Source organism: Ovis aries, chromosome 2 (genome assembly GCF_016772045.2).
Source record: "Ovis aries strain OAR_USU_Benz2616 breed Rambouillet chromosome 2, ARS-UI_Ramb_v3.0, whole genome shotgun sequence".
Classification (NCBI taxonomy): Eukaryota; Metazoa; Chordata; class Mammalia; order Artiodactyla; family Bovidae; genus Ovis; species Ovis aries.
In genome coordinates this window covers 10,133,389-10,157,871 of record NC_056055.1, presented here as the reverse complement: position 1 = coordinate 10,157,871, position 24,483 = coordinate 10,133,389, and the positions used below count along the sequence as shown (strand labels likewise).

At 54.4% G+C, this 24,483-nt stretch overlaps 1 protein-coding gene across 19 annotated transcripts in view; it reads left to right on the top strand.

The window, feature by feature from the left end:
- Window positions 1-23,442, top strand: part of RGS3 (regulator of G protein signaling 3) — a 136,387-nt gene extending 112,945 nt beyond the window's left edge. For 15 of the 19 annotated variants that reach the window (XM_042242856.1, XM_060408876.1, XM_027964091.2 and 12 more), the window contains 6 exons: window positions 6,541-7,503; window positions 16,115-16,179; window positions 20,390-20,491; window positions 20,862-20,923; window positions 21,539-21,705; window positions 22,474-23,442. In XM_042242856.1, coding sequence (XP_042098790.1) covers window positions 6,541-7,503; window positions 16,115-16,179; window positions 20,390-20,491; window positions 20,862-20,923; window positions 21,539-21,705; window positions 22,474-22,659 — 1,545 coding nt within the window. In that variant the 3' untranslated portion in view covers window positions 22,660-23,442. Of the gene's footprint in view, window positions 1-919; window positions 1,713-3,775; window positions 3,969-4,927; window positions 5,092-6,540; window positions 7,504-16,114; window positions 16,180-20,389; window positions 20,492-20,861; window positions 20,924-21,538; window positions 21,706-22,473 lie in introns of those variants that run through there. The other 4 variants (XM_042242864.2, XM_060408878.1, XM_060408879.1 and 1 more) reach the window with 3 other exon arrangements.
- Window positions 23,443-24,483: the final 1,041 nt, after the last annotated feature.

Below are 24,483 nucleotides of genomic sequence, written 5' to 3'. Positions count from 1 at the left end.
GCTCCCGGGTACTGCTGCTGCTGGCTCATGAGTTATTACTTTGAGTAATAACAATTTAGATGGTTTATGAAGTTTCTTGGGTTGCCGATTCATTCATACATTCATTTATCATTAATACTTAAGATGGGGAGTGGGGAGAGGTAAGCCCAGACTCTTCTAGGGCTACAGAATTTGCGCTTTGTCTGGAGGGACCTGGGGAACCAGGGTTTTTAAGCCAATCTGACCCTGAGTGACAGGGTCAGATTCGCATTTAGAAGACTCCTCGGGCAGGATGCAGAGAATGAGCAGAGGGGTGTGGACCACTGCTGGGAAGTCAGCGTCAGTCCCAGGGCCAGATGATGTGGTACTGAGGCAGGTGGTGGTCGGTGGAGGTAGCGAGAGTGGCTTCTTCTTCTTCTTTTTTTTTTAATCAACTTTATTTTTCAGAGTGGTTTTAGGAATTGAGAGGAAAGTACAGAGCGTTCCCAATGCTTCCTGTCCCTGCGCACACATAACCTCCCCCAGTGGAAAGATTCTTAAGATTTTATGAGAGATAATCAGGACAATTTGTTGATTGGCCATGGGGGTAGTGGAGAAGAGAGAATGATACCCAGGCCTCTGGTTCGGGCACCTGGTGGGGGTGTGATTTGACTCAGAGACTCCAGGAGGAGGAATGGACTCGGGGGAAGGTCATGAGTTTGGAATGGGGCATGTCGAGTTGGGGACACTGGTGGGCCATTCGGAAGGAATGGCCCCCTCTCTGTGCCTGGGCTCCAACCACCCAGGTGTCCTCTCTGCCCTCAAGGGCGCTCACCTCCAGGCTCGGGGCCTTTGTGCTGTTTGCTCCTTTGTGAGCCCAGCCTTGCCCCCTGAGCAGATTTCCGCCTCAGGGTCCTTTCACAGGGTGGCCTCTTCCACACACCCCTCTGTTTTCTTGCAGTTTTCCTTCACGTTATGGATCATAGCGTTCTTCAGATTGTTTCTGTGGGTGATGACCTGGTTCACGCCAGGGCTTCCTCTCCAGCTTGTGAGCTCCCCCAGGACAGGGATCATGTCTTTCTTGTTCTGATGTCCACAGAGCCTAGAACATTCTGAGAGAGGACAGGTCTGGGCTGGCAGCGGGTACTGGGTGTCGTCCGGTGGTTGTTGCCTAGGGAGTGAAGGGGTGCATGAGGGAGGGGGCCGGAGCAGGGTGTGATGAGCAGGACACAGGCTGAGAGGCCCCTGCTGGAGCGGAGGAGGGGGTCATCGGCAAGGTTGGAGGAGATCCAGAGGAGGAAATGTCAGAACCAGGCCCTGCTGCGGTGGTCCTGGCTGCCGTTGACGGAGCGCTTTGTGTACGAGGCCAGGGCTGAGCTCTGTGTGGATGTCCGCTCAGTCACCCCTCCCAGCATGCTATGTTACTTCTAAGGAAACTGGGGCCAGAGAAGTTAGCTTCAAGGTCACCCAGCCAGTAAGTGTGAAGGGGGGATCTGTCTCTGGAGCTCTCCCCATTTTAAGGTACCTGCTGCCTCCCTCCTCCTGGACTTTACCGAACCCATCACAGGGAGGGCCAGGGAGGGAAACAGCCTGGAGGCCCCTGAGCTAGTGGCAGAGGCAGGGCAGTGGTTCCGGCCTCCGGGTGTCAAGAAGCCAGGCCTGCCTGAGGAGCTGGACTGAGGCTGAGCAGGGGTTCCTGGAAGCCGGCATTGAGCCAACTTGCCAAACTCGGAGGAGCACCCTCATCTCAAAAGGCAAGCCTGGAGCTCAAATGGCCGGGTGGGAATCTTGTGGCTTCTCCCTTTGTCCAGCTGCTTTCCCTTTCACAGAGCTCTTTCCTGTCCTTTCTCAGACTTGGTCCCCAACAGTGATCACCTGGGATCTCACAGCTAGCGAATGATGGGCTGGGGGTTCCAGTTGGGGTCTTCTGGCCTTCTGTCCAGGCTCTTTCTGAAAATCCTGTGGAAAGGCCATCCTAAGATAGAGGCAAACCCTGGCACACCACCCCCCACCCCAAACCCCAACCTCCACCACCCCAGCTGAGCCCTGCCTTGCCCAATGGAGGAAGTGGTTTTCAAGGGCAGATGCGAGCCCAGCATCTGTGGTGGAGGTGATGAGTCATATTAGAGCTGCAGGTTGACTTTGGGGTCAGCCAACCTGGCTCCACATTTAGTAGCTATGTGACATTGGGCAAGTCACTTCCAGCCACCACAGGGCCCAGGGGACGTAGGTGGTGTGAGCCAGGCCTCTGGGTGTCACACCTGCCACCCTTCCCCAGCCTGTTCCGAGCCCTGGATTGGACTGGGGAGAGGATTTGATTATATCCTAAACAGCAGCTCCATTTAGAAGGCCTGGTTCATTTCCTGTGTGCTTCTAGCAGGCGAGACATGCACAGAATTAACCCTGGTCCAGCTGAGCCAAAGAAATGATGGATGGGAGAGATACACGCTCTCCGCAGCAGAAGGGCAGCTTCTCGGTGCGCTCGGACCCAGAGCCCTGGGCGAGTCAGCTGGTCTCTGGGCCGCCTTGGCTGGATTCTTGGCACCCCAACCTGTTGTAACAGCCGCCCAGCGGGGTGTCCCCAGCTGCCTGTGCGTCCTTCAGAGCACCCACCACATTCCTTAAGACCAGTTGTCCAGCCTCTGCTTTTCTGCTCAGGGGAGGGCAGCGATTGCGTCTGACTTGGCCTCTGCTGTCCCCACCCCCACCCTAGGACCTAACTCAGTGCCCGGAGAATGAATGACTGCGTGGGCGCGTGCTCCCCAGTCCTCCCGCCGCCCCCGCGTCCTGTCACCCCGCCCAGAGCAGTTTCACATAGCTCAGCTCTGCTTGTGTTGTTTCGTTGCTCCCAGGACCAGCTCATGCCTGGCATCCATTCTGTGACATGGCTCTCATCTTTCTCTCCTTTCCCATCCTAATTCTCTTCACTTGCTACCTTCTCCCCTAAGGTTTCTGAGGTTTTCTGTTCCAGAGGCCCTCTACCCGCTCAGGTACCCCATACTCCAGCTTTCCCAGGAACACAGATCTGACCAAGCCTACTCAGGTGCTCACACAAAACAGAACCTGGTCTGTTCTGAGCTGGTTCTTCTTTGCCAGTGTCTGCCCTGTGGGGGATGGGCCTGGGTGAAGGGCCATTGCTCACAGCCTGCTCCCCCTCCATCTAGACCCCTGGGGCTCCCCTGCCCTTGTGTGTAAAGATCCAGGGAAGTGGGGAGAGATGCTTAACTGGGAGACAGGAGTTCTAGTACTGAGTCAGCCTCCCATATCTTAGGTAATTCCCCTAGCCTCTGGGACCTCAGTTTCCTGATCTCTAAGGGAATGATAACACACTCCAGTAAGAATTCCTGGAGAATCCCGTGGGCCGAGGAGCCTGGCGGGCTACAGTGCATGGGGGCTCAAAGAGCGACTCAACAACAATGACCAAGATAAGCCTAGACTAAGAATAGCTCCCGCTTTATCAAATGCTTCTTTGGGGCCAGGCCCCGTGAAGAGCATGAACTTAGTCCTGTGAGTTTGGTGTGATATCACGCTCTGTTCCAGGTAAGGAATCAGGGCTCAGAGAATTCGGGGAGGCTTGGCCATATTCTCGCACAGCTAGGAAATGACGCTGCTGGAAGCAAAACCAAAGTCTGACTCGGGCCGTCTGAGCAGGAACCGCAGGGTGCTGTGAGAGCCCTGGGTCCTGAGTGGTTTCTCAGCGTCCCTGGGGCGGGGGCCCCCTGAGGACAGAGGCACTTCCCCTCCTGGCTTTGTTTGCTTTGGCCTGGCTGAGCACGATTGGCAGAGGCAGGCTGACTTGCATTTCTGGTTTTGGGTCTGGTGCTGCACTTTCTTGAGGGCAGGCAGTTCGGCTGCAGTCACTACTGGTGCAGGCCCTGGCCCCACTCCACCCCCAGGAAGGGGGAAGGTGGCCTGCTTCTCTCTCAGGGCCCAGAGCCAGTTCCCGAGGGCACCAGTTGCTGCTTCCGACTGTCCGTGCTTCCAGATGGAAGGCTCTAGCAGAGGGGGAGGTGAGAGAATGTGGGACACCAGGGAGCTGGCATTGCCCACAGTTTGCCTTTTTTGATGGAGAATGCTCGTTGGTGGGAGGGGGCAGGCAGGAGCTGGGCTGCCCTGGGAACTGAGATCCGAAGGGGGCTTGGGAAGAAAGAGCCAGGAGTCAGGCTCTAACCCCAGCTTAGCCCTGTGTTTACGGGTGCCTTTGGGCAAGTCCCTAGGTCACTGTCCAGGCTGGGCCCTCTGTCTTCCTGTCAGTTCAGTGGAGAGTCTCTTTGAACCCCCTGGGAACAAACTAAGGTTCCCAGATGAGATTCCTGGATTGGAGTGCCTGGAACCACAATTGCCAACTTCGATTCTGGGAGCCTGACAGTTTGCGTCTAGGGGTCCATGAGAAAGATGTGCCACTGTTTAAGTTTCGTGAACAATGTTTTCCTCACCACAACCACCACACCACCACCACCATCCCATTTCAGAGCTTTGGACTTTTAGAGTGTACTCTCCTTGTGTGTCACTTGGGTACCTTGGTTATCCCATTTCATAGGTGGCGAGCCAGAAGTCCAGAGGGCTTAGGAACTGGCTCTTCCTGGCCCTATTGTGTGATTCTAGGTTGGCTCCTTCTCCTTTCTGGGCCTCAGTCTCCCCATCTGTGCAGTGGGGATATGGGCTCGCCGACGTTCCCAGATCTGAGGCAGTGTGGTCTGAGGGCTTCCTGGGTGGATAAGTCTTCACCATGGAGCTGCAGGCAGGATTTGCAGGGCAGGCACTCCTTAGGGTAAGTGGGCCCCTGTCTTTGCCTGTACCTGGGAACCAAACTCTGGCCAGATCATCCTGCAGTCCTCTGAGGCTCCCCGTCCTGGCTCAGCAACTTTCACCCTCCCACAACCCAGGAGGTGGAGGTGCGGGGGGGGCTTTCACTTTCATCCTCCTAGGTGGTGGTTTTTACCCCACTGGCCTTTCACTTCCACTCTGGTGCTCCCAGACGCCACTCTGACCCCTGACATGTGGGTGCGGCAGCTGCCCTGGGCTGCGGCTGGGCCCCTTATTCCCAGATGCGACGCCTGGCCGGCCCAGGGCTTGAAAGAGTTCCCAGCTGCAGGCATGGCCTTCCAGTCTCTGGCAGCTGTGCCGTAGCGGGTAAGTCCTTGCTCTTTGCGCCCAGCTTCTTCATCCATCAAACAGACATTAGTGGTCTTTACAGTAAGAGCTCTTAACCTATGTTCTGAGGCATTTACCCTGAAATTCTCCGCCTGTGTGTGTGTGTGCGTGCACGCTTATCTGTACAGTTCTCATAAGTGTGTGGCATCTTCCTCTTTCATTAGTCCTCTGTCCTTGTGGCCTCTTCATGGACGGAACCTAGGCTCTGAGCAGTTCCCAGTCCAGCGCTCCAGGTCCTTTACTGTGATGGGGGGGAGGGGCCAGCCTAGCCCAAGCCTGACCCACTTTCCCATGTGGCTGGGACACTGGGACACCCCTGACTTTCTCTGAGCCCCAGTCTTCCTGTGAGACAGCTGCTTTTCAGACTCGGAGTAAGGGCAGTATTTTTCCCTTTGCAAATGAAATCTGCAAGAACCCAGCGAAAACTCCAAGGATTCTGAGGGTGGTGTGTGAGGCAGGAACGCGTCCTCTTTTGTTTGTACGTGTGACTCCTGAGGTTCCTCCAATCACAGTTTAAAAAGCATGGGGTGAGTGATCCCTCAGTGAGGTTCCACGTGTCTGTGACATCTGTCGAGTACAGGTATGCACAGTATTTTGAAGTTCTGGTTTTCTCCCAGTTTACTAGTTTCAAAAAGAGCTGAACATTCAGAGCAAGTTCTTCTTCAAATGACTCACTAAGGCTTTCGAAAGACGTTGGTTCAGGTGGAAGATATCCTTTGGCTAGGTCTGGGATTCTCTCACTTGATAGCTGCTCTGGCTTGGGGCTTGGTTTGATTCTGGTCCGTGAAGGCCAAGGCTGTCTGCTCCTCATTTATTCACAGAGCGACTTACTCACAGAGGGACTGTGACACCCCCCCTTTGAGGGCCACTGGGAGCATTACATGTTACTGTTAGTGACTCAGTTGTGTCTGACTCTCTGTGACCCCAGGGACTGTAGCCAACCACGCTCCTCTGTCCGTGGGGTTCTCCAGGGAAGGATACTGGAGTGGGTTGCCATTCCCTTCTCCAAGGGATCTTCCTGACCCAGGGCTCAAATCCGGGTCTCCTACATTGCAGATGGATTTTTTTTTTTTTAAACCTTCTGAACCACCAAGAAAGCCCCCGGGGAACATTACATAAGAGGGGTTTAATCTGCCATGGTTCCTGGCATATGAGAGAAGACATATACTGGTAACTAACCTCTCCCTCGTCTCCCTTAAATGACCAACCATGTTTTGATGGAGCGCAAGTTTCCAGCAAGGCAGTAAGGGTGGGAAGCCCGTATTCAGCTTAGCCAAAGGGGCTGTCAGGTCTCCACGGGGCGCTTCGGCTTTCACACCGTGGGGTGCAGGCTGTGGGCTGTGGATCGCCGCCTCATTTTCAGTGACACTGACTCGTGCCTGGTAGCCTCCTCTTGTAAGCCTTTCTCATTTTCTCTTTGTTTCACAGATGTTTGAGGGATCAGAGGCGGATGAGAAGAAGGAAATGCCCGGGGAGGAAGGGAAGGGGCCGGATGCCAAGGACCCCTCACCCAGCAAGGACCTGTCTCCTGGCCAGGAGCCTCTTCCCGGACAAGAGCTTCCACCCAAAGAGGACTCCTCTTCTGGCCAGAAACGTTCTGCTGGCCCAGAATCAATGCCCAGCAAAGACTCATCTTCTTGCAAAGAACCTCCTGTGCGCCAGGAATGCTCGCCCAGCAAGGACTCCCCGCCAGGCCAGGAACACCCTGCAGCCGCAGTCTTCTCTCCATGCCAGGACCTTCCTGCTGGGCAAGAACCCTCTCCCGGCCAAGACCCTCTAATCAGCAAAGACCTCCCTGCCTTCCAGAAACCCCCTGCCCAGGACCTTCCGCCCTGTCAAGACCTGCCCCCCGGCCATACCCCTCTGGCAGCTCAGCCCCTTGCTGAGGAGACCACAAGCTCTGGGGACCCACCAGCAGCCACAGGGAACCCACCCATGGCCTCCAAGCCGAACTTCGTGATCCCCGAGGTCCGGCTGGATAGCACCTACAGCCAGAAGGCAGGGGCGGAAGGGGGCAGCTCTGGCGACGAGGAGGATGCAGAGGAGGCCGAGGAGGGGGAGGAGGATGAGGACGAGGACACAAGCGATGACAACTACGGAGAGCGTGGGGAGGCCAAGCGCAGCAGCATGATCGAGACGGGCCAGGGTGCTGAGGGCGGCCTCTCGCTGCGCGTGCAGAACTCGCTGAGGCGCCGGACGCACAGCGAGGGCAGCCTGCTGCAGGAGAACCGTGGGCCCTGCTTCTCCTCCGACACCACCCTGCACTGCTCGGATGGCGAGGGCGCCGCATCCACCTGGGCCATGCCTTCCCCCCGCACCCTCAAGAAGGAACTGGGCCGCAATGGAGGCTCCATGCACCACCTTTCCCTCTTCTTCACAGGACACAGGAAGGTAAGGAGCCCAAGGGTGGAGGGGAACAGGGTACATGACAGGGTTGGATGGGTCCAAGAACTGCAGGGAATGAATCTTGGCTTTGTCCCACCTCTGCTTTTGTCCCAACCTTCCAATAAGCCTTCTACCCATTTAAAAGATGATAAAACTGAGGCCCAGAGGGACCAAGAAGGCAGAACTTGGACTTAAACACAAGACTTTCTGCAGATATTCTTACAGCTCCATTTTACTGGGGGAATCCACCAAAAGTAGGGCAGGTATATTTGGATCTATAAGATCCAACATGCTAACTGGAGAAATAGTCATAACTTACACTTGGTCCAAGCCTAGCCAGACTAGAAATCTGTCAGCCCACAAGCGTGACAACACGAGTTTCCTCCATGCTGGCATTATTCTAAGCAATTTATATGAACTCATTAAGCCTCACAGCTGCCTTAGGAGGTAGACACTGTTGTTGCCTGCAACGGATGAGGAAACTGAGGTACTGGGAGGTTATGTCACTCACATTAGGTTGCACAGTTTATAAATGTCTGAACCAGAATTAGAATGAGGCTCCAGGGCTGGAGCTCTCAACCACCGTGCTCTTTGTCTCTTGCAAATATTTATAAATAGATGAATAAGTGTTTATTGATTTCCTGCTGTGTGCCAGGCCTTGTGCTCCGTGCCACAGCAGGGGCCACAGAGATGCGTGAGGCTGATCTCAGCCTATGAGGAATGTGTTTTCTGTGTGGGCCAGCGGGGTGGCCAGCAGCGGAAAGGTTGCAGCATGGCTTTGAAGCCCGTCCGTGTTCATGCTCACTGTCTCAGTCAAGCCCAACTCTGCGACCCCATGGCCTGTAGCCTGCCAGGCTTCTCTGTCCATGGCATTTTCCAGGTAAGAATACAGGAGTGTGTTGGCATTTCTTCCTCCAGGGAATCTTCCTGACCCAGTGATCGAACCTGCATCTCTTGCTTTGGCAGGCGGATTCTTTACCACTAGCCACCTGGGAAGCCCTTGAGGCCTACTGGCCAGTTTGAATCTGGTCTCTGTCCCTCACTTACTATGTGGTCTTGGGTGAGCCACTCAGCCTTCCTGAGCCTTAGTGTCTTCTCTGAAAAGCAGAGATTAATAGCACTTACAACCCATGGCAATTGAGGGTGAGCCCAAAGAGCCTGCGGCTTCCCTGGTAGCTCGGACAGTGAAAAGAATCTGCTTGCAATGCAGGAGACCCGGATTCCATCTCTGGGCTGGGAAGTTCCCCTGGAGAAGGGAATGGCAACCCACTCCAATAGTCTCACCTGGAGAATTCCATGGACAGAGGATACAGTTCATGGGGTCACAAAGAGTCAGACACGGCTGAGCTACTAACACTCTCACTTCACTTTCTAAAGAACTTGGTGCCTGATGTCATTAGTCTAGGCGCCAGGCAAATGCTGTGGAGATGCTAACAGTCAGTGTGGTGCAAGGTGTTGTTATGACAACTATTGTGAGGCTGAGGGGGGTGCGGGGAGGAGAGACCCCAGGGCAGAGGGCCACCAGGCAAGGCTTCTAGCAAAAGATGCTCCTCCGCTTGGCTTTGAAAGTTGAACAGGTTTAGAATAAACAGAGAGGATGAGGTAGGCATACTGTGAAAGAACATGACCGAGACTAAGCTCTGCAGAAGTTAATTTAGCTAGAACAAGAGATTTCTAAAGTTCATGGATGGCTGATGCATGACATGCATGCTGCCATTCCTGCCTCCAAACCTGTGGCAGACATGACTAATGGATGTCAGCACACTTCCCCACCAAATTGAGACATGGCCTCAGAAGCCTCTGCAGCTTCTCAGCCACTAGCAACAAGGCTGCTCAGCACGAAGGATAACACCTTCTGCTGAAAGGTGCCTATGCTGGAAGGGTTGGTTGGGGCCCTCCAGAAAAGGGCCTTAAACTTTGTGTCCAGGAATTAGAACTAAATTCCAAAGGCAAGGGAACAGGATCTATTTCCTCATCTGTAAGTGCTGTTGATGTGCTCTGAAATCATCAGGGAATAGGTCATTAATATATAGATTTCTAATTCCCCTCCCTAGAAGCTGGAATCAGAATTTCCAGGGGGCAGTGCCCAGACCCTGCGTTTTAAACCAGTCCCTCAGGGATTGGGACATTTCCCATAGTTTGAGTATCACCATCTAAGGCCATTTTTTTGGAGGCAGTTTCTATAGGGAGGAGTCCAGATCTCTGTCCTACTGAAGTGAGGCTTCAGGCCAACTCAGGCCAGGCCTGGACATTCTCTTCTGGACGACGGCTGAGGTCCAAGGACCCACACCCACTTTGGGCCTCCCAATCTCACTGTCTCCACCAGACCCTTCCAAGTTCTGTCCCATCTGCTCTTGCTCCAGTACAGATATTTATATACAGATACATTCACACACATTCTCACATACATTTCTAGTTCCCCAAACCAGTTGATCTCAGCTCCAATTTGGGGGCAGATATTTCTGCCTGGTAGTCCAGCATGCTTAGGCCAGCTCTCTCTCCTGTCCCAGCTTCCTCCTTTGGGAGCTGAAGGTTCCCGCTGGCATCCTCCCACCCCCCACCCTCTTTTGGCCTGTTGCCTCCTTTCTTGGTCTTGAGTGACTAGCTGGCAGGGACCTCAGAGGCTGCCACCCTACCACTTGGCTTCTGCTTGCCAGGCCTTGAGTCCTTCAGCATTGTTCATATCCTTTTCCTTCCAGACAGCCAGCTTCAGTAAGAAGCTAACCCTTGTCAAGGGGAAGTGCGGTCTAGGCTGGACAGAGGCCCTGGTGTCCTCTTCCATCCCTCACTGGCGGGGGGACTTGGACAAATCCCTGCCCTTCTCTGAGCCTCAGTTTCCTCATCAGTAAAATGGGTATTATGAGTACATAGTACCTCTATCATAGGGTTACTGGGAAGATTAAAGAGCCTGACTTGGGTTAAGCGTTCAGAAGAGTGCCTGGCACTCAGCTTCTGCTGGGTCCTCCATAAAGGGGATCATGCTGACGACAATGGTTGTGATGAGAAAAAGGAGGACCGCAAGAGCAGTAGCAGTCCTCCCTGCCCCCCACCTCCTCCCACCCCACTACCCCCGCCTTTCTAGCCTTCACAGCACTGCTGCAAGCTGGGACCAGTTGTACTCATCTCACAGTGGGGAGTCTGAAGCCTAGGGAGAAGGGTTTGTCCCAGGCCACATGACGATGGAGCTGGACAATGACCTCACCTTGTCCAGTCCTCTCTGAGCCCGTCCTAAACCCTGCACACCCCTAGCAGGTGAGGGGCAGCGGGTTGGGGACTGGCAGCTGGGGGAGGCGGCAGGTTTTCCTGTGACTTCCATTTTCCCGGTTTGGGCCTGACTTTTCAGGGAGGGTCCATGGATGCCAACTAACCACAGTTTCCAGGCAGAGCCAGGCAGGAGGTGAAGAGGAGAGGGATGAGGTCTTCAGGCTGTGGAGTGAGACAGACTGGGTTCAGTCTCAGCTCTGCCTCCTCCCTCCTGGTCTTGAGACCTTGGCCAAGTTACTGAGCTTCTTTTTTTTTTTTCCTGAGCTTTGATTTTCTCTTATAAAACAAGAGTGGCTAAGTCTTCAGGGAGTTGCCCCAGGGATTCAAGACAACTGCAGTATATTGACAGCTCTGTGCCCACAGTAGTAATCCTGTGATACAATGAGACCCAGGAGGGCCAGACAGAGCTCCTGTGGCCTTCGGCCAGTCATTGTGCTGCTGTCCGAGGCTGGCCATAGTGCAATCTGTCTGTCACAGAGGCAGCAGTCCCTGTGTTACCCCTCCCTGCTGCTGTGTTTAGGAGTATCTGAACCAGACAGACCTGAGAGATGGAGCCAGGATCATCTTACGGGTGGGCTGCCTGAGGTCTAGAGAAGAGAAGATCCCCTGGGGTTATCCCGTGGGGTATCCTGAGGCTGGCTGGCTCTTGTGCTGAGTTGAGTTGTCCCACAGTGCCCTCTGCTGCCAGACCCGCACCTTGCCAGCTGCTCCCAAAAGGGTCCAGCAGGACAGATTTTCTGGGCCTGTGTCTGTCCTTTTCCTGGGGGCCAGGGACACTTCAAGAGCATCTGTGAATTTCACCCCAGCCTGGCCTGGCTCAGCCCAGAATCATGGGTCATTCCTTGACAGCGGGGAGAAGAGGCTGTGGCCCCTCCCTGGCGGTGCTTCCTTCTCCCCTCCTGCAGGAAGCCAGCTTGGGCAGAGGCTGTCAAGGGAGGGTGCCCGCCCTGCTGCACTAAGTTTCCCATCTAGGTTGTGGTTCAGACAAGGGAGCCCCTAAGACGCCTTCCAGCTCCAAGGCATGATAGCATCTTCCAGCCTCCTACCTGTAAAAGCCTAAAGGATTCGTTCCTCTGTCTAAACAAATAAGTGTAGAGTTTAGTCCCAGTGTTTCTGCAAAGTTCCATGTGGTCTGCCAAGATGGTCTGGGTCAGAGAGAGGAGCCAGGTATGGCCACGTAGCCCCAGAAGTCAGGTCAGGACCAGCAGGGGGATTCAGGTGAGGCCCTGCTTATAGGAGACCCCTCGGTCATGGTGGGGTCTGCAGCCAGACCTGAAATTTTTTTTGCTACTGGCCAGCTCCGAGAGCCCAGGCAAATAGAAATAGCAACCTACTTCAATACTCTTGCCTGGAAAATCCCATGGACAGAGGAGCCTGGCAGTCTGCAGTCCATGGGGTCACAAAGAGTCAGACATGACTGAAGTGACTTAGCATACAGCTCTGGGCCTCAGTTTCCTCAGCTGTAAACTGGGAGGAAATAACAGCAAAAAGCTCTTAGAATTGTTGAGAAGGTTAAATTAAAGTATGACACAGCACTTTAGCACATTGCCTGGCACGTAGTGAGTAACAGCTGTAACCACTAAAAAAATATAGTCACAACCTGAAAGCAGAGAGTTATTTAGTTTGGTGGGAATGACTCCAAGCCTGGGAGATAGCATCTCAGTATATCTGAGAAAACTGCTCCAAGGAGACAGGAGGGGAAGTCAAGCTATATACAAGTTTGCAGACAGTCTGAACATCAAAGATCAAGTTAAGAAATTTAGCATTCTGTGTATGGGAAGATGCAAACCTCTGGGCTCACTGAATTCATTCCTTGCGTGTGCACCTCAGCTGACTGGGGCCGATCCTGTTTCATTAGGAGTTGGCAGATGGCTGCTTCTTGCATTCCCCAGCTCCTCAGAAGTCACTGTTGGTGGTGGTGTGTGTGTGTGCTGGGGGGTGGGCAGCATCCCCTGGCCTGCAGTTTTGGGAGCCCTCATTCACATTTGGAGGCCAGAGATCACTGATGGCTGTGACGTTTCTTGTTTATTGATATGGCAGGAGACAGTCTCAGTTCATACCACCGTAGCTACGAGTCATCAAGCACTTCTGCAGGTGTTCATTAATCCATGTAACACCCCTTTGAGAGGTCCAGTTACTATCCTCATTTTACAAATAAAAAAACCGAGGCACAAAAAAGGGATATAATTTGGCTGAAGTTGATTAGCTAATGAGTGACTGAGCTAGGATTCAAATCCAGGCAGTTTAGCATTTGACTCTTTACCGTGACTATTGTAATAGCCATAATAACAATATAAACAGTAATTATTCCTCCAGTCCCTGGAGGTGGCCCGGTGGGAACTGGGCGGGCCTCAGGGACTGTCTGGAGTGAAGGGCGGGCTGAGTAGTTCTGGGTTCATCTCCAGTCACCTTTCAGCACAGAGGAGCCAAGGAGCAGCGCAGGGGAGTAGATGGGAAGGAGAGACGCTTTGTGTGCTGAGCCTCAGGCAGGCCTCACTGCAGCTCCCGGAGACAGGAGGCTTGGGGGCCACGCTGAGCCTAGAAATCCGAGCCCTGACTTTCCATCTCATCTCTTTCTGGCACACAGCACCTCTGTGGGGTGTGGGTTTCGCTGGCTATTTTGGGGGCCGACCCCCAGGGCCTGAGCTCCCCGGCCCCTCTCTCAGGCTGATTGATGAGAGCTGGCCCTGGAGAAGATGACCCCCTCCCAGCAGTGGAAGGAAGAGCCTGGTTCCCAGCAGTGCAGAGCCTTGGGGTGGCGGGCGGGGCGGGAGTGGTCCCCAGGCCCATTGTGTGGGGCCGATAAAGTGCGGAAGCTGAGGTTAAATGGGAGGAAGCCCAGCGCTCTGGGCCCTTTCCCACGGGTGGGGGCTTCAGGCCTTGCCTGGCCAGGCCAGACAACTGTGACCTGTGTGCAAGGGCTTGGCACTGACAGCAAAATCACTGGGCGCTGAATGCTGGCAGCCCCCAGTGCCTGAGGGTGCCCTGTGTACCAGTCGGGCCTTGGGGGCCCAGACTATCCTGGTGAGCCTCCCAACAGCAGGGTGATGCCTCTGCTGGAGCTAAAGAAGCTGAAACTGAGAAAGCCTGGGAACGTCTCCAAAGTTAGTGGAGGCAGCATCCATACCCAGGCTGCAAACTGTAGATCCGGAGTCCCGTGCCATGGCTGGGCGTGTGCCTGTGTGTGCACGTACACGTGTTTACAACCTTGGTGGGGCAGCGTTCTCAGGAAGGAGGTGGCATTTCCCCTGAGCTGTTCATTGAAAACCTTCAAAATGTGTCCCGTCCTTGCATCTGAGTAGCAGCATCCTCTGGTGGAGAAACATAGGCCTTAAATTCAGACAGACCTAGATTCTAGCTGTCACGTAAACGCTGGGTGTCCTTGGGCAGATGACTTAGCTTCTCTGAGGTTCTGTTTACTTTTATGGACTTACTCTGAGATTAATGAGACAGTGTCTGGATAACGTCCATTCTGAGGTCTGGCCTATAGCATGAACTCCATGAATGAAGCTATAACTCATCCATCCATCCATCCATCTCTGGGTCATTGCCCCACTGAGGCTGGTAGCTCCGGCTATATCTGGATTAAGCCCGCTTTTCTTCCCAGGATTGAGAACATGGTATTTTAAAGTTCAGCCCATTTTCTTTATTTTACAAATGAAACTGAGATCCAAGGTGTGACTCGCGAGGAGTCAGAGTGAGAGTCACACCTGGTGGCCTTCCGTCTTGTCTTAGGATGTCTCAGCTGCAGCTATTCTAACATCTCAGTGCATTTCCTGTGCTTCTGCTCTGGGGTGGCACTGTAGGGGTCTGATTTCTTCAGAGGGAGGATGGACACACAGAGGCAGGGGAACAGAAGGCGGCCCCAGGAGAGACGGTGGGAGTCTGGAGTGGTGTGGAGGAGAGGAGGGGTGACAGGCTGGGAGGGTGTCAAGATTGGGCAGAAGAGGAGAAGGCCTTCCAGGAAGGGGGCACAGCGTAAGCAAAGGGAAGCGGGGTGGAGGTAGGGCAGGGCAGAGTCTGGGGGCTCAGTGGAATAGCAGGAAATAAAATTGCAGGCCGTTAATCAAGCAGTGAAGCCTTCAAGATACTTCCTTCCCAACCTGCTTTCCCTTTCTTGATTCATTCATTCATTCAAGTATTTCTTGAGCTCCTAACATACACCAGGCCCAATCAAGGTGACCTAGACAGAGGTGAAGGCAGACAAAGGCCCTGCTCTTGGGAACTCACACTCCAGTAGAGGAGACAGATCGGATAGAAGCCATGTTGGATGCAGCGGGGACCTCAAAGGGGTAAAGAGGGCACAACCTTGGTCTAGGAGTCAAGGAGGGCTTCCTGGGTGAGGGGGCATTTAAGCAGCTTACCTGAGGTCTAGGTCTTTGCTGAGGCTGGGTCTTGGAAGGAATGGGAGGTGAGAGAGTCACCAAAACATCTCCCAGGGAAGGAAGAGTGTGTACAGAGCCTGACTGGGAAGGTTTTTGGTTGGAATGGTTTTCGGTTGAAGGGCAGTTTGAAGAGGTTGCTGGAGCAGGGGTCAGGCCAGAGAGATAACCGACGGAGTTGTAGCTGATGGTGATACAGAGCTTTCTGCCCAGATCCGAAGATGGTAAACCCTGTACACCATGTCCTGGAGTTTGGACATTGTCTCAAGGGTACTTGGGAGCCATGGAAAGCTTTAAGAGACAGGCAAGAGAAAGTGAAAGTGAAGTCGCTCAGTCGTGTCCCACTCTTTGCGACCCCATGGACTGTAGCCTCCCAGGCTCCTCCATCCATGGAATTTTCCAGGCAAGAGTACTGGAGTGGGTTGCCATTTCCTTCTCCAGGGGATCTTCCCCACCCAGAGATTAAACCTGGGTCTCCTGCATTGCAAGCAGACGCCTTTACCATCTGAGCCACCAGGGAAGCTCTTAAGGCATGAGAGGTGCTCTTGTATGTAATAATGCACTCCACACGCTGCTGACCCACCCCAGGTCTCTTTAAAAACCTCAGGATCCTGAGTTGGTTAGTCATTGTCATCTCCATGTTGGAGTTAAGCACTAGAGGCTCAGGGAGGGACAGCCGTTGGCTAAGTCACACAGTAGAACCTTGACTGAAGCTTTGTCTCTGTCCTGCCCTGCTTCCGTGAGTGCTGTGTTTCTGGCTGCTCCTGCGCAAGCTGCGTTCCTAGGTGCTCGAGGAGGACACTCTGTGAACAGGCTGCTCCTAGTAGCGGGGTCTCCCTCCCTCTGCTGTTCTTCAAGGGGTGGGAGCATGGAGGTGGGGGTGGGCTGGTTGGTGGGACCTGCTAGATCCCTGAGCCTCTCTTTGCTCAGACAACAGCCCAGGTTGCAACGTGTCTGTGTTTTCTCTGCAGATGAGCGGGCCTGACACAGTAGGGGACGATGATGACACCTCCCGGAAGAGAAAGAGCAAAAACCTGTACGTTGGAAAGATCTATGGTCCTCACCCTAGTGATGGGGGCGGGGGACGGTCCCTGCACCCCTCTCCTTCCCCTGTCTGCCGGCTTATTCTCCATGCCCAGTGGGCCAGGGGCAGAGGCAGGGAGAAGGGGCTGCATCCAGTCCTACCCTAGACAGACACTCATGAAAAATGGGATCTTGGGACCTAGCTGTGGCCCCAAGGTGAGGTCAGCCAGGGTCCTGAGCACCCAGCACCGCCCTCAGCGTCCATCCACACAGAGTGAGGCGAGGTGCTGATTTAGTATCTGGAAGCCACAGGGAACCAAGCAAAAGCAAGCAGCTGGGTTGCCCTGGCTCTGTCCAGCTGCCAGGCCAAGCGGTGGCCAAGTGACCATGACGAGTTCTTCACTCCCTCCGAGAAAGGGCTGACTAGCCTGGTCACGAGAGTCCCCTTTCTCCACTGAGCTCTTGAATGCTGGCAGTCCTGGGCATTGCCAGGAGGGGGTGCTGCAGGCTCAGAGAGCCGATCCCATACGCCCCATGCCTTTCTGCCCCCACCCCCTCCACATAATTTATACTTTCGATTTGGAAGTTTGTTAGAGGTACTCGGTTATTAACAGAGAGTGAGGGGTTTTCTCCATGGTCTCCTTGTACCCCGGGCCATGGAGACTGTGGGCAGGGACAGAGGAGAAGGCGGTGAGGGACATGGTGGCCCTCAGAGGGAACCCCCTCCCCTCCAGGTCCTGTAGAGCCCACCGTTGCACACCAATTAGGCCGGCCTTGGGGTCGGGGCCCTGACTGCAACCTTGGCTCAGGTCCACTCCCTAGAAACTCTCTCCCCAGCTTCCCTGCCCTCTCCAGTTTCTCGCAGCAACATTAGGCTTCTCTCACTCTGCAGCCAGAACCGACGCACTTTCTAGGGAAGGTGAAATGCACAAAGATGACTCTTTGTACCAACCATCCGGTGAAGGCGGCACCAGAATGGCTGAGGGTGGCGCTCCCAGGAGTGCAGCAGTGGAGGGCAGCAGAGGGCAGGCATCCAGGGTGCTGGAGCTCTCCTGCCTCACCCACTCTGGCCTTCTTTTCAAGTAGGGCACTGCCTCTTGACGACCCATGGCTCACATTCTTAAATGCTTAGGCGAGGATTCTTAGATCTGCAATGATAAATAGCTCATATTTATTGTGCTAGGCACTGTTCTGTGTGCATTGACATGTATTATCTAATTTGACCTTTGCATTCACGCATGCGTGCTTAGTTCTGTCTGACTCTGCCACCCCATGGACTGCAGCCTGCCAGGATCCTCTGTCCATGGAAGTTTCCAGGCGCGAATACTGGAGTGGGTTGCCATTTCCTGCTCCAAAGGATCTTCCTGACTCAGGGATCAAACCTGCGTCTTTTGCAGTGGTAGGCGGATTCTTTACCACTGCGCCGCCTGCCTTTACAATACTTTAAAGAAAAGAGAAATTATTGGAGTATAGTTGCTTTGTTTATTAGATTTTCTCCCCATTTAGGTCACCACAGAGCACTGAGTAGAGTTCCCTGTGCTGAACAGTAGGTTCTCGTTAGTCATTTGCTTTATACATAGCTGTGTATATGGCAAACCCAATCTCCCAGTTCGTACCCCCTCCTTGGTAACCTTAGGTTCGTTCTCTGCATCTGTGTCTCTCTTTCTACCTTGCCAATAAGTTCATCTGTACTATTTTTCTAGATTCCGCATTTAAGTGACCTTTACCATAATTTTTATTTTACTCTCCTTTTTTCTTATTTAACCTGTTTTACAAATGAGTAAACTGAGGCAGAAAGAGGTTAAGTTGGTTTTCCAAGGTTAAGTGGCTTTTCTGAGAGTTGAGATCTGAAACCTGGCGTGATGGCTCTAAAAAAGTAAATATGCATACACATATATTTAAATTTTTTAATTTATTTTTTCCCTTCAGTACCCATTATTTATTTACTTATTTTTTTGGCCTCATGACGCAGCTTGCAGGATCTCAGCTCCCTGACCAGGGATCTGATCTAACCCAGGCACCCTGCGGTGGAAGCACAGAATCCTCACCACTAGACCACCAGGGAATTCCCACAGAGCCTGTTATTTCTAAGCAGAGCACCCTGAATGAGGTCTGCAGCACCCCTGCTAATTAGCCTTTGAGCTCCTAGTGATGGGAGCCCATTCTTCAGAGGCTACTTGCTCCATCTTTTCATGGCTCTGATTGGAGGAAAATGTCCCTTTAGCTTCTTCTTGTGGGTCCCAGTTCTACTGTCTGGACCCATGTGGGGCATCTCTGACCTCTACCATCCTTTCTTGAGTTACCTGGGTGGCAATCAGGGATTTTCAAGGCCCTCTCCAGCTGAGCCGTATGGCTGTGAGTCTGCCCAGCTGTATATCTAGGGACGAAAGGCTTGGCTGGGCAGGCGCTTCAGACTCCTCCAGCCACAGGGAAACACAGTGGTTTCTGAGCCAATAAAGAGCCCAAGTGGAAGGCAGCAGCCTGCAGGTTGGACCTCAGGCAAGCTCTCCTCCTCACCCCCCTCCCCTCCCCCCAGCTTCTATGTCCTCACCTCGATAGCGGGCCAGGAGCAGGGGTCCCAAACAGAGCATGGTGCCCCAAGAAGCTGGGCTCTGTCACTCCTAGCCCCACCAAGGCTCTCAGAGGGCCTTGATCCTCACTGGAGGGCTGCCCGTCCCTGGACTCCTTGGCCTTATCTCATTGGCTTGGAATCTGCTAGAGCAGGGTCCTCACCTCTAATCAGCTGCCCTAGGACCTCAGGGTCCATATAGATAAGCCTGAGCACTTTTGCCCCAGCCACTGTGCTAAAGCTTTTTGTGCATTTTTCCCTTGCCTCGAAACAAGCCCAGCAGATGGTAGGTACTGTCATCATCTGTGTTCAACAGATGAGAAAGCTTGACATTCAGAGAGGTTAGGTAACTTGATAAAGGGCACACAGCTGGTAACAGCTGGGGCTGGGAGCTGAACCTGAGCCGGTCTTGCTGCAGCATTTCTGCTCCTAACTTCCTCCTGCACCGCTCGCCTTCATTAAACAGGGCAGACTGTTGGTCTTAGTAACCTCTGAAGCTCGGATAACTTCAGAAGTATGCTGCCCAACGTATAAAACACATTTGAAAGTCCATTATTTAAATTTCTTTTACACTTACTTAGCTTTACGATTTTGATAACGCATTTTAAATTTTACGCATTTAATTTTTCGGTTCAGTCAGCATTTGTCGTCTTTAATCAGAAGGACAGAGATCAAAAACTAAAACAAAAAAATGTGTTATTCAAAAGTCATAAGACTAAGTAGGCATAAAAAAGTTAATTTGTTTCAAATGACATTTTTGAGAATTTATGGGCTTTGTACTTTTGAAGTGATTTGAGCTTAAAACTTGAAACTTCACGGGACATTCTGCATATTCATGGGTGGATATATCCAAAGCCGATGAGGGAGACTGAGCAGTCTGCTGGCAGAAACTATTCTCTGGGAGGTGCCCAGGTAGGGGTCTAGGGACCGGGGAGGCAATCATGAGCAGGAAACACTTAACCCCTTTCTTGCCAGCAGCTTGCCCACAGGCTGAAATCTTCCCTGGGGGAGTGGCAGGGCTAAAAATGGCTCTTGGCTAAAAATAGCCTGTCCTGCCACCCTGGTGGGCAGAGCCTCCCTTCCCTCCGCCTTCCCTCCCAGCAATTTGCTGACTTGTTTTCTCCTCCTTCCCAGGGCGCTGCCATGGTAACGGGGAGGCCAGTCACAAATAACGGGTTTGGCTTCCTGCCTGGGCGGGCCCCAGAGGCCGCCCCTTGCAGACACATGCCCCTTTCACGGGCTCCCTCTTAGGGTTGGCCAGGAGGGATTTTTTTTTTTTTCCCTGCTCCCGTCCTGGTCCCTCCCATTTCCTGGCTCCTCCTGTCTGAGTCCTAGCCTGGCCTGTGCCTGGGAGTCCAGTCGTCCGGGGGCTGGGATTCCAGTGAGTGCTCAGCTGCAGCCCGCACCGTTGCCGCCTGGTACCAGGTTGGGAACAGGAGCCTGGGGTGCTTGCAGCAGACTGTCCCAGGCAGCAAGGTGGGGGGCCCTACAGCGATGCTCCGAGGCATGTACCTCACTCGGAATGGGAACCTCCAGAGGCGGCACACCATGAAGGAGTAGGTGCCCCTCGCCCCAGCCCTGGCCCTCCCCACCCTGAACTGGCAGCAAGCGAGTGGACCGGGCTCACCGACCCCTTCTCTGCTTCTGTCCCCAGAGCCAAGGACATGAAGAACAAGCTGGGCATCTTTAGGCGGCGGAACGAGTCCCCTGGGGCCCAGCCAACGGGCAAGACAGACAAAGTGATGAAGTCATTCAAGTAGGTCCTCTCCGGCACCCCTGGGTCCCCTCAGACACTCACGGGTCCCGTGGGAGCAGGGTGGCTGGTGGGCGTGGAAGGGAGAATGCAGTTGGCTGATCCAGCTCGGGGCTGATGGAGGCTCCTGTGGAAGGAGCCTCATACCCGGCATGAGCAGCATGGATGGGGAGCCACTGTCCCAGGAAGGACGGCCGGGGAGGGACCGAGGTGGGGGTAGAAGTGATGCTGCCGGCCCCAAGAAAGGGGGTGGGCCCCCTCCTGTGCTCCTCATGGGGCTCAGCTACTTTCTGGGGCCAAGGACAGCTGACAGGGGTCAGCTCACTTCCCTGAGCCTCCTGGTCCCTCACTGTGCCCCTTGCCTTCCCCTCAGGCCCACTTCAGAGGAAGCGCTCAAGTGGGGCGAGTCCTTGGAGAAGCTGCTGGTCCACAAGTGTAAGTGGGGGCCACCCGGCCTGTCCCCTCTCTGTGTCCTGTCTCGCGTCCTCCTCTCCTCCTCTCCCAGGCTCAGAGGGTGCATCTGGCCCCGGAGAGGCTGCCTTTCCCTGTTTCCCGGGCCCAGTCAGGGGTCCCCGCTGTTGGGAAAGGCTGAGGCCCTTAGTCTGGCCTTGGAGCCTGCTGCTGCCAGCCCCTCCCTGTTCATGAGAGCTGGCACTGCCTGCCGCAGGCCTTTGGGACCTGTGTTGTCAGACCCATATTCCCAGAATAACAATAAACACTTCCATGTGCTGAGGGCATACGCGGGGCCAAATATGCCTGTCATCTCGTGGATGGGAACCCCTTCTGATCCTCACTAGGATCCAGGAGGTGGTTCCCATTTGACAGATGAGGAAACTGAGGCACCGATGGGGAGAGACCTGGCCAAGGCCCATGAAGAGGCAATACAAGGGTGGGGACCATATCCTGGGTTCCTGGCTCTCAGGAGCGGGTGACCTTCCTAAGCCCCCAGCATCTGCACCCAGAATGAGCCAAGAGGGTCCACTGGGGGTGCCTGAGGGCAGGAGGGGCTGGTTTGGCCTCTCACCTCAGGGTCTGGGCTTCTCCTCACAGATGGTCTAGCGGTGTTCCAGGCCTTCCTCCGCACTGAGTTTAGTGAGGAGAACCTGGAATTCTGGCTGGCATGCGAGGACTTCAAGAAGGTCAAGTCACAGTCCAAGATGGCGGCCAAGGCCAAGAAGATCTTTGCTGAGTACATCGCCATTCAGGCGTGCAAGGAGGTAGGGCTTTGGGCTGGGCCCTCAGGCCCCCGTCCCCATGCCCAGTGGCCTCTCGGTGAGGGGGCTGGCTGGAAGCCTCAAGGAGGGGCTCAGCCAGGGGAGAGGCCAGAGTGACTCTTAGAGGCCAAGTGCCCAGGGTGAAGAGGAAGCAGGCTGGGGTTCCCGGGAAGAACAGAATCCTGACTGATAACACAAATGGCCACTGTCGGGCTGCTAGGTGCCAGGCCCATGCAAAGCCCTTCACAGATGAGCGCTCATATTTAACCCTCACGACAACCTGTAATATAGGTTTTAATATTATTTTCATTTTTAAAATGAGGAGACAAAGTCTCAGAGAGCCTAATGTCTACTGAGTGTTTCCAGTGTGCCAGGCGTTATCTTTTTTAAATAAATAGTTGGTGATGCTAATGTTCACAGCTCTTTGAGGACAGTACTGTTATTCCAGCCTATAATTAAGACAGCCAGGGCTCAGACCACTTAAGCGATTTGCTTAAGGTCACACACCTAACATGTGGCATTGCTGGGATTTGAACCCAGGTAGCCTGACCCTAGAGGTGATATTTTCAGGCCCTAAAAACTCTACCACCCCTCCAGTCAGTGACTGAACCAGGACTTGACTCTGCTAACCTATAGGGTTCCCCTCTGAACCTTAGGATGTGGAGTAGAAGGGCTTGGAGGTGAGAGACTGGGCAGGTCCCGCCCCGGCCCCCGGCCCTCAGGAGCAGCTTCTTGCGGGCGGCCCTGACCTCACCGCCCTCCGCCCCACAGGTAAACCTGGACTCGTACACACGGGAGCACACCAAGGACAACCTGCAGAGCGTCACTCGGGGCTGCTTCGACCTGGCGCAGAAGCGCATCTTTGGGCTCATGGAAAAGGACTCATACCCACGCTTCCTCCGCTCGGACCTCTACCTGGACCTCATTAACCAGAAGAAGATGAGTCCCCCGCTTTAGGGGCCACGCGGGTAGAGCTCAGTGTTCACACCAGGCGGGCTGGGCCCCTTCCCACCTGCCTCCCTCCCCCCTGTGACAGAGGGGGCAAGCAAGCCCCCGGAGGCTGCGTCCGGATAGACAGACGGACATTTGGATGAGAGGCCTGGACCAAGAGAGGCCCAGGCCACTGGAGGAGCAGAGGGACTGGCCCCACTGGGTCCCCGCTGCCCTGGTACGAGGGGGCCCAAGGGCCTGGGCAGGTCAGGGGCCCGGGCTAAGACAGATCCGGAGCTGCTGCTCCCTGCTGCAGAGACTTCGCAACGACCAAGTTCCTTAAAGAACTGGCTGGTGGGGCAGGGGCCGAGGCCTGGGCTCCGGGGCTCTTCGGGGAGCTGCTGGGGCTCACAGCTCAGACCCCTGCCTTGAGTTTTATTTATTTAAACAGTAGTTGGATGCTTGGCACGTCGTCCTGTAATAGGAAACCTTTGCCTCGTCAGTTTTCCTACTTTACAAGTGCAATATTTTAACCAACGCCTTGTGAAAAAGCCGCCTTGCTGAGAAGGTGGGCACCATATTCCAGTTTCAGGGGATTCACTGGTCCTGAGCCCCTGTGGCGGGCAGCTGGGCCTGCTGGACCGATAAGGCCCAGAGGGGCGGGGGCTGTAGTCTGACCTCACACCGAAATCCAGCCCCCCCTGAGTGAGGGGGGTCCCCCGGGGGGCTCCGGGAAAGCATGGCACCCTCAGACCACACAACGGCCGAGTTCTGGAGCAAATAAAAGGCCTGTGTTATTTTTGTTCTTGACCCTTTCTGTGCGTTCCTGGTTCCGAGGCTTCCCAGGGTCACCGGGGCTGGGAGGGTTGGGAGGAGGGCTGCCAATCACGCTTCTCTCTTCCCATCACCTGCCTCCCATCTGGTGCCGGTGCTGCTCGCAGACAATCAGTCGCTACCTCTGTGCGTGAGCTCTGCCAAGCTTGTCCCAATTACCATCACATCTTCCCCATAAGCCTGGAAGGTGGCCGTTATCCCCATTTTACAGATGAGGCACGTGAAACCCAGGCAAGTAAGGTGACTTGCCCAAGGTCACACTGCTGGCCAATGGCAGCCAGCAAGGGGCTCAGCCTAAGCCCGCCTGACTGCACAGCCTGCTCTCTGGGTTGCCGGCCTCTACCGGCTACTGGATGGAGTCCTAGCTGGGCTGCTAACTGGCTATGTGGCCTTCAGCAAGTTCCTCCAATTTTTTCTGCCCTGCCACCCTCTGAGATTCTAGGGGAACTTACAGGAGGCACAGGGATGGTTGGTGGAGGTGGGTGAGGTCAGGATCTCAGGCAGGGTGGCAGCTGCAGGCGGGTGGGCTCACAGAGGCCTTTACAATGGAGAAAGAACTCAGGAGGTGACAGGGTGGGTCCTTCTGTGGCCCTGGGGAAGACTTCCCCTCTGTACCTAACAGGAGATACACATTTAGGAAAGGCCAGGTTGAGAGGAGGCCCCAGACCGCTCGCTTAGAGAGGTGGAAGAGAGCCTGGCCAAGCTGATGCAAAAGCTGCCCCTGATGCCCACAGGTACCACCTGCGAGGGTCTGAGACAGGGACCAGGGTGTGGCCTGAGGTGGGGACAGGCTCCCTGGGCTGACTTAGATGAAGGCAGACAGAGTTACTGCAGGAGGACCCCATCTCTTTGGAGCTTGTTTGCTGTGTGGGGTTTCGGGTTCAGGGCTGCCCACTGGGGACTTAGAGATGAAAAGGATAGGGGGCTGTGCAGCCTCCTCCCTGCCTTCCCTTGCTGGTCTCCCAGGGCAAGGACACCCCAGGATCCCCCTGCGCATGGAGAACATCAGAAACCGTG